The sequence below is a fragment of the Helianthus annuus genome, chromosome 6, assembly GCF_002127325.2.
Source record: "Helianthus annuus cultivar XRQ/B chromosome 6, HanXRQr2.0-SUNRISE, whole genome shotgun sequence".
NCBI lineage: Eukaryota > Viridiplantae > Streptophyta > Magnoliopsida > Asterales > Asteraceae > Helianthus > Helianthus annuus.
In genome coordinates this window covers 23,656,320-23,668,303 of record NC_035438.2, presented here as the reverse complement: position 1 = coordinate 23,668,303, position 11,984 = coordinate 23,656,320, and the positions used below count along the sequence as shown (strand labels likewise).

The 11,984-nt window shown below is 41.5% G+C and overlaps 1 protein-coding gene across 1 annotated transcript; it reads left to right on the top strand.

Moving 5' to 3' along the window:
- The first annotated feature begins 9,317 nt into the window (after positions 1 to 9,317).
- Positions 9,318 to 9,998, top strand: LOC110863849 (F-box/FBD/LRR-repeat protein At4g00160). Its single transcript, XM_022113110.2, has one exon. The coding sequence runs from the start codon at positions 9,318 to 9,320 to the stop codon at positions 9,996 to 9,998; it is 681 nt and encodes a 226-aa protein (XP_021968802.2).
- The last annotated feature ends 1,986 nt before the right edge of the window (positions 9,999 to 11,984 follow it).

The following is an 11,984-nucleotide window of genomic DNA, read 5'->3' as shown; positions in this document are numbered from 1 at the left end:
GTGAAAAGATCCTGTAATAAAAGACTTCCGCTGTCGCATAAAAATACCACGGGTACCACTGGGACTGCTCGCGGCCCCTGACTCCGTCCAGGGTGGGTCGGGAGCCGTGACATCCTGCTTCGTTCCCCAAGAGTACGTCGTGTTCTTCTGTGTTAGCGAGGTGAGGGGTTGCGCGATCTTCGAGAAATCTTTAATGAACCTTCGATAATATCCTGCGAGACCAAGGAATTGTCGCACCTCGGAGGGAGTCTTTGGTGCCGCCCAATTCTTAACCGCATCCACTTTTGCAGGATCAACATGTATCCCTTTTTCATTAACAACGTGGCCTAGGAAATGTACTTCTCGAATCCAAAAATCACACTTAGAAAACTTCGCATACAGCTGCTCCCTTCTCAAAAGTTCCAAGATGAGACGTAGGTGTTGCTCGTGATCTTCCTTGTTCTTCGAATAGACTAAGATGTCATCGATGAATACTATAACGAATTCATCGAGATAAGGCTTACACACGCGGTTCATGAGATCCATGAAAACCGCTGGTGCATTTGTCAATCCAAATGGCATGACCAAAAACTCATAGTGTCCATAGCGCGTTCGAAAAGCCGTCTTGGGAATATCCTCTTCCCTAACCCTTACCTGGTGATAACCCGACCTTAAGTCGATCTTCGAATAGAAACTTGACCCCTGTAACTGGTCAAACAAGTCGTCGATCCGGGGTAACGGATAACGGTTCTTGATGGTCACCTTGTTGAGCTCCCGATAATCAATACACATACAGAATGACCCATCTTTCTTCTTTACAAATAGTACTGGGGCTCCCCAAGGCGAAGAACTGGGTCGAATAAAGCCCCTGTCCAACAACTCTTGCAGTTGGTTAGACAGTTCTTGCAATTCCCCTGGTGCTAAACGGTAAGGAGCACGTGCAATTGGAGCTACTCCCGGCGCAAGATCAATCTGGAATTCTACTTGACGGTGAGGAGGTAACCCTGGTAGCTCCTCTGGAAATACATCAGCGAAGTCTCGCACCACTGGTAGGTCTTCGATCTTTCTCTCTTCAGACTGAGCATTAGTAACTAACGCTAACATTGCAGGGTACCCCTTTTGTAGATACTGCTGTGCACGCATGGCCGAGATAATCCCAACCATCATCCCACTACGATGCCCTTGAACTGATAATGACTCTCCATCAGGGAGAGGAATACGCACAATCTTCTCCTTACACAAAATCTCCGCTTGGTGCTTAGACAACCAATCCATGCCTACTACTATGTCGAAACTACCGAGCGTAATGGGAAGAAGATCAATATCAAACACTTGACCCACGAGATCTAGTTTGCACCTGAAAAGAACATTCGAGGCTTCTATCGTTTTACCATCTGCTAGTTCTACTACCTGCTTAACTTCTAAGGGTGTTGGGGTTATCCCTAATCGTCGACTAAATTCTAGGGACACATAACTCCAATCGGCGCCGGAATCAAATAATACAGAAGCAATACGATTATTTACAGGAAACGTACCAGTTACAACGTTGCCGTCATTCCTGGCATCCCCTGCTCCAAGCTGGAACACTCTGCCTCGAGCACCATTTCCCCCATTGTTGCCGTTGTTGTTGTTGTTGTTCCCAGCATTGTTATTATTCGGGCGGTTGTTGTCGTTAGCGTTCTGGTTTAGCTGAGGGCAATCCCGCTTAAAGTGACCCTCGTCCCCACACTGATAGCACCCCTTTCTGAAGCCCTGATTCTGCTGGGGTGGTTGTCCCTGCTGTCTCTGATTTTGCTGGTTCTGTTGCTGCTGGTGTTTGGGCTGTGGAGCTCTACAATCTCTGGCCTCATGGCCCGCCTTACCACACCTGTTACATGTCCGACCACACGGCCCGAAATGATGATAGCCACACTTGTTACACCGTGGCTTCCTCCCCGCATACTGACCCTGACTTTGACTACCCCCTTGGCCTTGATTGACAGAAGACGACTGGCTGGTGCCGCGATTGCTATAGTTGTCTGGCCTTTTCTGAGTCTGACCCGCACTAGATGCTTTGTTGTAATCGCTCCAGTTCCGCTTGTTATCATTAGTGGACGCAGTGGCAGTGGGTGCAGCAGTAGTAGTGGTTGAAACACGCGGCGGTAACGAGTTACTCTCTACTTCTTAATCCACAATCTTGTGGGTCAAACGGACAATCTGTGTCAAATCATTGAGATGTGCTGCAGTAACCAGACTTTTCACACGCGGAGGCAGCCCCTTGATAAACAACTCAATCCTCCGAGACATGGGCCGTGACAAGTTCGGACACATGTCAGCCAATTCATACGATCGCTTCACATATGCTTCGACTTCAGATCCAACCATCTTCAAGTCGTAGTACTCGTTTTCCAACTTCTGGACCTCGTCCCGAGGACAATACTCTTCCCGAATCAGTTCTTTAAAGTCATCCCAAGTTGTAGCATTCGCTGCCTCGATGCCCAACAGTTGGACTTGGGCATTCCACCACGTTAGGGCACCATCCGCCAAGGTACCCGCAGCATATTTCACCCTGTCCCCAGCGGGACAGTTACAGATAGCAAACACAGACTCTGCTTTCTCGAACCATCTCAGAAGTCCAACAGCCCCTTCAGTCCCGGTGAAGGTCTGTGGCTTACAGTCCATAAACATTTTGAACGTACACGCAGGCTGGTTAGGTTGAGGTTGCACTTGCTGACCTAAATGACGAAAGGAAACACATTATAGGAGGGAAAAGACGTGTACGCGGTATAAGAGGAAAAGTACTTGGTACATTCCGTACCAGCTTGATAGGCTGCTAAAGCCTCAGCCACACGGGTGTTGATTAGGTCAGTCAACTCAGCCTGAGTCATGTTGATGTTGCCACGTCCGTGTCCCCGTCCACTCATGATTCTAAAGTTGGAAATGAACCGGTTCAGGAAATCGAAACGAGATGGAGATCATGTATCACGTTGAGATCTACATACTACCAAGTTCACACACAACAAGGCAGAACCCTTCTCACGCTCGATAAGCCTCACTGGGATTTGCATGCACCCCACGTTATTATTAAGTGTGCACCCATAATAATAAGGCAATTTGCATGCTTATCTCAGTGCCTCTTAGCTTGCGCTCGAAGTTTCCCCCGTTCAAACAACACAACAGATGGTATCACAGGTCTATGATTCACATGAGTCGAAGAGTAGTGTCACACTATCAAGTCACTATGGTGTTTAATGTTTCATTTCATATATGCTGTGAGTGTGTGACTGCTAAGCAAGTAATGTATAAAGTGAGAGAGACGAACCTTGCAATCTGGAGCTGAGTGTCATGATCGATTTTCGAAGGTGTTCGGTTATAGTCTGGTTTTACAAAACGTTTTAAAACCTAGTTCACTATAACCAGTGGCTCTGATACCAAACTGTAACACCCCCAAAATTCCACCTGCGGAAACCCCGCGAGGCGTGTTACTCATCAGAGTTCGAGCCACCAATCACATTGAACCAATGTTAAGTATTTAAATAAAACATATCATTAATTACCAATAGTAAATGTCAACCATGAGATTAAATCAAAGAGTTGTGTAGCGGAAGCATATAGTAAATTGTTTAACCACTGTTTCATAATAAATGTTCAAAACCAATGTGTCTAATATAAGTTAATCCACGAGCCTCGATCCATGACCACTCCAGCACTCCCAGATCGCAAGTCCATGTCCCAGATGTTAACGACCTATAAGCATGCAGACAAGTGTGTCAGACTACGCTGGTGAGTTCAAAGTTTTGTTAACGTGTTTTGTTACCAGATGTATGTTAATGCGATTCAACGTTGCAATACGATGTTGCTCATAACATGCTAGATACCCTAGGGAGTGTGCCCATATGTATCCGGGGAGTGTGCCCCTTAATAACCTGGGAGTGTCCAGACCCCAAGGTTCAGTAATCAAAGCCCAATTTAAATGTTTACCCAATGTTCCCTTCCACTGTTTACTAGTTGTCCCAAACCACCGGGACGCATGCTTGAGAAATGCAGTGAACTCACCTTGGTTTGCTCGGTAAGATACACAAAAGGTTCTTGAATTAAGGGTGGTTAACCACGTCCTAACAGAGTTACCATACAAGTCAGGTCTTTGGCTCAAGTAATGCACGTATGTATCACATAAGTTGGCAGATAACGTGCACGTAATAATCATGGCAAACACGCAACATAAGTTAACAGGCATAACATATCTAACTTGTGAAATTATAAATCAGTCCAATAATATCCGGCCCAACATGTTGTGCGATCCAAATAAATTCGGCCCAAATAGTATAAGTGATCCAATGACACCTTCGGCCCAAATAAACAATACATAGGTGACTTGTGCGATCCGGGTATGGTTGTGCGATTGAATCAGTCCGGCCCATAAGGTACACCCGGCCCAAACTAAATAATGTACAATTGATTTGTGCGATCCGAGCAGACTTGTGCGATCTGCTCGGGTTGTGCGACTAGATGATTCGGGCTGCTCGGCCCAACAACATAACATAACAACTTGTGCGTATTGGGTCCTTGTGCGACCGAGGACCCTTGTGCGATCAGTTTAACGTGTGTGACTGACCCACTTGTGCGAGTGGACATCTTGTGCGAGCAAGATGCCTTGTGCGACTGTATTTAAGTTCCGGTTTTTATGTTCAATCGGTTACATCATGCAACAAGTTTCCTGTCTTATATCAATCAATCAACATAATTTCCATCTATTTGATTAACATTCTTTCGATCAAACAAGGTTTTTATTATGAATTTCATATGGACCCTAACCGGCTTAATCAAGAACAAACATCATAATCATTCAATTCACCTACCCAATTCAACGATACCCAATTAACAACCAACTCGAGTTCACGTGTAACATAATCGATCAGTAGGATTAATTTAGCAATCAAGTATCAATTCATCATATAAATCACACACAACATATGGCCGGTTACATGCATTCCTTCGGTTCTTAGATGGATGTTATGGTGTCCGATTTACATCAATATCAACACATAAACATCATTCAATCTATCATACACCAAGTATCAATCATACTAGAATCAAGTAAGAATATAACACTAACCGATTGAAATCAAACAAAGGGGAGGTGAGCCGAATGAAAGGCAAGATCTTCGATCCCAAAGGGTTGTTCGTCGTCGGGTTTGAGAGGAGGAAGAGAGCACTAGGGTTTTGTGAACTTGTGTGTGTTATGATTTGCAACAAATGAGAAAACAACTCCATAGAGAGTGTTTGGTCGCGCATAAAAGGAAGTGGGCCGAGCCCAACTCGGCTGCCCTATGGGTTCGATTACAAGGTGTGGCCCAAATGGGCTTGTGCGATCGAGTGTGTGTGTTGTGCGGTTGGTTCATTATACACATACATACATTCCATTACACACAACACAAATCATAACAATCAATAATTATAATAATTCACATAAGCATGTATCGTTACATAAAATAGGTTCGAATTGCGTGTTGTCACATAAACCAAGTATAATTATGCGTATAAGTATCAATTCAAGTGTCGTTTTCGTTCAAAATACGTTCAATGCATAAGTTTAGACTAATTACGAGTTTCACACATAGCTTCCAAGATTAACGATTAAACATCGATTGATTCACGAAGTCGAACATACGAGCGTACATAGAATGTGTATAATGTAATTGTAACAAAATACAAGCTTCATTAATGATCCAAAGTCTCGGTTTAACAATGATTACAAAGAAAGGAACGATTACAAGAACACAAAGTTTCCAAAAATAGAAATACGAACAAAACTTTCTATAAATGGAAAGTTCAAAAGAGCAGGGCGTTACAGTTAAATTGTATTTACCAGTGAAAACTGACGTATTTTCAAAAGGCCAAGTGGCAGGTACTACTCGTAATAGACTGGGAGTTGCTCGGTGTCGAAAAAGAGGATCTTGCAAATCCTTAAAGATGCCATAAAGTCTGCTAAGCTTCATTTTATACATTCTGTAATGATCCTCCTGTGGATTTGATATTACAGACTCGTCCATAATAAATACTTTGATATTTTCAGACATTGAGTTTGTAATAATATTTTATATTCCAAGACTTCCGCTATGCTATCCTGTGTATCTTTGACCATGATGATATCAACTACGTCACGATACCCCACCGGGCCCACCGGTGATATGTGGAATTATCGGGGTGTGACAAATATGATGGCCTCAACCCATCATATGGTACTCTGAATCGAATATATATTACGAGCAAGTTCATCGATTGAACTTGGTTAGGACACATTCCAACAATGAATGCATGTATTGACAAGAAAATTTGGACATGGTTACAGCGAACAAACCGTGAGTGATCCCGTAATTTCTAATAACTACCAAATGAAAATTGTAACACGAATAGAGATTGCTATGCATATGACGACCCAATTAATAAAAATTAAAGTCTAAAATGTAAAATCTCGATGAGTGCGAGATTCGGTTCTGTAAAGAAGTTAGCTTGAATTGGTCGGTTGTCACAGTGCTTACTTTTGCACTTAGAGTATTCTGCCTTGTTTGATGTTTGCAACTGATTTGATAGAGATTTGAGAGTGTATATGAGTTGGGAAAGTGAAAATGAGTGATAGGGAGCTTGTTTATATAGTGGTTAGTTAGGGTTTTGTGTTTTATGGAGTTTAAAGGTGACTGGATGAGTTTGGAGGTGGAAAGATTGGCCAACCCGCAGCAAGAAACAACTATTTGCGGATTAGTGAGCTTGGCGTCGCGCGAAGGAAAGGAGGCATGAGCCTCGCGTAGCGCAGCGTTACTTTAAATCCGGAAAACTTGTATTTCTTCCATTTCAGCTCCTGAACTTTGATTTTATTACCATTTTATGCCATAACTTCCATTTTTAGTATATTTTTAAGTATGTAACTTGTATGCAACCCTAATTTGAGTGTCGTGAATGCATGTATAAGTATTTGCACGTATAAAGAGTATCGAAACTCGTATTTAAACGACTGATTGTATGTATAACAAATAAGTATAAATGATGAATTTCATTATGATCAATTCTTGGATTACAAGGATAGAAATGAAATATGATTACAAAGAGAATAAAAGTTTCAAAAAATAGAAATACAAGTAAACTTTCTAAATAAGGAAAGTTACAAAATGCGAAGCGTTACAGTGCATGTTTCTAAAGACATAAAAACTTGAGACCCAATATTGTTACTATCCCCCTCAGCAAATTTAAGGGGCGGAATGGTTGTCTAAATCGCTCGAATTTCGCTTGATGCTCGCTCAGAATATTTATTGCTCGGAAAACGCTCGCTTGATTTGAGACTCGGTTTTAAATGAGCTGCTGTAAAAGAGCCAAACACGAGAAAAGGTCCACTCGGTTCGGCTCGGCTCGTGAACAACGCTATTTGTGAGTGGAGGAAAAAGAAAATGTTACTGTTCATCAGTAAATTTTGAGGGTCACTGTTTACCCTCTATAATTTTTTAATAATTTTTGGAAGTAGTTGTAAGTGGAGAAGAGAGAAGATAATTATAAAAATATAAAAAAAAATATTATTCAATTGAAAATGAGAGAAAAAATCTAGTGTTTTTTTGTGTAATTATAAAGATGAAGTAAAGAATCGATTGGTGTAAGTGTTAACCGTGATTTACAATTGCACACCTTTTAATTTATAAAAAATTTAAATTTCTTTTTTAATTAATTATTTTAAATTAGTTAGCCCTGACGTGCCTGTGTGTAACCCACTAGTTATTATTTTTGAAAAACCCACTATAAACCATAAGATGTTAAACTTCTGATAAACCCACTATACATGGGCCACCCGTGTATAAACCATAAGATAAGATGCTAAACAAAAAAGTATAAAATCTATGAACTTTTTATCTGGGTAAAGTTCTTGTACAAATAATCTTAACATACTAAACATACAAATTGAAGGAAAACTCAAAAAGACAAGGTGACATTTTTGTAATTATCAATAACTATCAAAGTTACTTTACAAATATACCTAAAAAAACCTAACCACTCCCCCCACCCCAAAAAAAAACCTAAACCCCCCACCCCCCCTCAAAAACCTAAAAAAAACCTACCCCCCCCCCCCAAAAAAAAACCTAAAAAACCTAACCCCCCCCCCACCCCCAAAAACCTAAAAAAACCTAACCCCCCCCCCCCACCCCCACCCCCACCCCCAAAAACCTAAAAAAAAACCTAACACCCCCCCCCCACCCAAGCTAAAATGCTAAAAACTAAACCCCCTAAAAAACCTAAAAAAATCTAAAAAAATAAAAAAAAAACACACAAATTATTTTATTTTATTTTTTTAACATTTTTTATTAAAAAATCGCTACTTTTAGTAGCAGCCCCAAAATTTTTTTTTTTTTTTTTTTGCTAACGAAATGTAGCGATTTTTTAATAAAAAATGTTAAAAAAAATTGTGTTTTTTTATGTATTTTTGGTTGTAACTTTGATAGTTGGTGGTAATTACAAAAATGCCACCTTGTCTTTTTGGGTTTTCCTTCAATTTGTATGTTTAATATGTTAAGATTATTTGTATTTGATCTTTTGCCTATTTTTGTAATGCCTTTCAAACGCCTCCTCCCTACAATCCCTGTTGGCTTAAATTTAAGTTTCTCTCCATCCTATTTACGACGATCGAGTTTAAATCTGTAATATCCATCTGCGTGATCTGATCAAAAGGTATGTTTTTGCTACCGTTTGACATCGATTGACCTGATTCTTTGTTTTGATTTTAAGGCTACATATTTTAACAGAATCTGTTCAAAACAAGTAAACGTAGGAGATGGATTATCATAATAGGTTTTCTGAAAAATTAAAAAGGTTTGATAATGCTTAAAAAAAGATTATTTTATAAGTGCTTTCTAGTAGATGTTATTGCTACTAGGCATGGCCGGACATGGGGTGGGCGTGGAGGACCACCGTTAGGGTCCGATATTTTGAAGAGCATATTATTTTATGAAAAAAAACCCCCGATATTTATATGTTAAATATTTTTTTTAATGAGGTATACCTATACAAACACCAACATAGGCCAACTTACAAACCTATTCTTATGGTTTAGATTAGTTATTAGCACAATGACATTAAGTTTAGACTTTTAGTGAGCTTAATACCCAATTTCGTTAAGGCCTAAGGGCACGTTTTTTCAAACTCGAACAGGGTACACGAAATTCTCATGGCCGGCCCCTCCTGCTGCTGGGTAAGAAAAAATAAATTGTTACCTGGTTTTGTTTTTCTTGTGGGCTGTAAACTTGCAGATGATAATATGAAGTGCTTAACATTTAATTCCATGTTTCAGGTTTTGAAGAATGGAATGCGATACAGTGAGAATGGATGATAGACTAAGTGGTTTGCCAGATGATCTCCTCCTTAAAATCCTGTCTTTTGTTCGGTTAAAAGATGCTATTAGAACTAGTGTTTTGTCTCCCAGATGGAGGTATCTCTGGACTTCAATTCCCCATCTTATTTTCTCAAGTCACTATTTCTCTACGATGGACAAGCTGTCCGACTTTGTTACCCATGTCCTCTCTCGTCGCAATGATCAAGTTCGGTTGTCTTCTTTCAAGCTTTATCTTCATGGAGAGCATGCCCATGATGTTACCCAAAGGATTATGAACCATGCATTCTCCCTTAACGTCCATCGTGTGAAATTTAAAGGTTTGCTTGAGACCGGCCAATGGTACACCATGCCGAAAGTTAAAGTCCCTCTTTCTCTTTCATGCTCTCAGACTCTCAAACGTCTCACCTTAATCCAGGGTTCTTGTCCTTGCGATGAGATCGTACTCACATCAGCACAGGAGTTTTCATCTCTAACAACTTTACATCTTCGTTTTGTCTCGTTTTACGATGGTTTTCTCTCCATGTGCCCCAACTTGAAGAATCTGACCTTAGTTGGCTGCAAAGTGACTGGATCGCCTGTTTTAACGATTTGTCATCCTCGACTTTCTAACCTCACCATTGATAAAGGAGACTTTTGGACACTACTGTCAATGTGGTTGCACCTCGATTGAAAAATCTGACTATATTGAGACATAACGGAAAGTTTCGAGTTTCTATACCTAAGCTTGCTTCCTTGCTCTTGAGAGGTCCTTATCCTTCCATGTTCCCATAAGATGGTTTCCCTGGTTTGAAGAAAGCAATTCTCCTTTCTCAAAGCGCAGATGCTTCCATTGTTATTAGTCTGCTTCAGCAGCTTTACTATGTCAAATATCTTTCATTGAGCATGGAAATCATTGAGGTTTCTTTCTTACCATGCAACAATATCATCTATCTGTATATAGTTTTATTGAATACACTTTTCTACAGTGTCTGAATTCATCCGTGGAACTGATCTCACACCAACCTTCCCCGCTTGCTAACTTAAAGAGTTTGAAGATTCTTCCAAAAATTATGTTCGGCCGGAGGACAAACACAAAAGAGTTGTTGTGTCTACTGAAGTAAAAAACTATTTGCTAAGTAGGTCTCCAAAAGCCACCTTGACCGAGGTATTTACACTTAGATATTATATGATCACGTAAATTAACGCATTGCTAGCTAAGAGGAAGCATATAATTACAGGTGCTGCGAGAGGACTGTTATGATTTAGCTGGAGGTCCTCTCATCCAAACTCTTTAGCAAATTGTAGCTTATTGATGACCCTTCCCATATACAGAAAGTGATGACTCGATTCAACTGTTGCTGCTATAATTTTTTCTATTTTTCATTCAGGTCCTCCGTCCTCGTCTGGTGCAATAGTCATCTTTCAACTGCGTACGCCACATTACTTATTTTATTTATACGTCTAGAACCAAGTTACGTTTACTTGTTATGTTTAGAACCAAATTAAGTTTATCCTGTTTGTTTATACATCGGTTATAGGTTCGTTTTGGTTGTAACCAAAACAAACCATGTTCACCCCTACATTTTTATATCTGATCTATAAAACAAACCCTTGATTTCTCATAAACGCCAAAGTATTCATCTTACCTCTCCTTCACGGCTTCACTAAGGTGGTGTTTGTTTTTTGGCCAGAAGTACTTCTGGCCACTTATGTCTGCGTCGCGCAGACGCGCGCAGATGTTTGAATTCTGCAGCTTGTTTGTTTTCCGGAAGATCTGCAGACCAAAATCGTCTGTCTCACCTCTTCCCCACGCAGACATGGCCTTAAGTCTGCGGACCTCTTCTCACCTCTTCTCTTGCCCACAGACCTGCATCACCTCCACCACAACACATCTCCGCCACCACCTCCACCACCACGTCAACGCCACCACCGCCACCACATGCACCCCCACAAAACAAACACCACCCAAAACCCCCAAATCGAAACCACCACGTCTCCGCCGCCACCTCCACCATCTCCGCCACCACGTCTCCGCCGCCACCTCCACCATCTCCGCCACCACGTCTCCGCCACCACCTCCGCCTTCTTCCCTGCCACCGCCGCCAGTGCGGCTCCAAAAACCCCCAAATCGAAACCCAAATAGAACCCAGAGAGAGAGAGTGAGAGAGATACCGTAGAGAGAGAGAGAGATTGGAGACCGGTGGTGGTGGTTGAACGACGAAAACCCCCAAATCGAACCAGATCGGAGATCGGTGGTTGTGGTTGAACCTAGAAAACCCCCAAATCGAACCAAACAAGCTGGTGAGATGGCGGAGATCGGTGGTGGTGGTGGTGGTTGAACCCAGATCGGAGATGATGGCGGTGGTGTGAAGGCGGAGGTGGTGCGGCGGTGGTGGTCTGCAGATTGTAGAGAGAGAGAGTAGAGAATGATCAGTGTGTGTGTGACTGTGTGTTGTGTGTGTGTGTTTTAAACCTTAGAAGAGGTTTTATATATAAAAAAACCCACTTCTTCTTGCAGACTGCAGACATTTGGTCCACCTCTTCTCCTGCAGATGCCTGCAGATGTGGTCCGCAGACTGCAGACCTTTTCCCGCAGAAAAAACAAACAGCACCTAAATCTCCATTTGCACTTCAATGTCTGCGGATGCAGTGGACGTGAAAGTAGCAAACGGGCTGG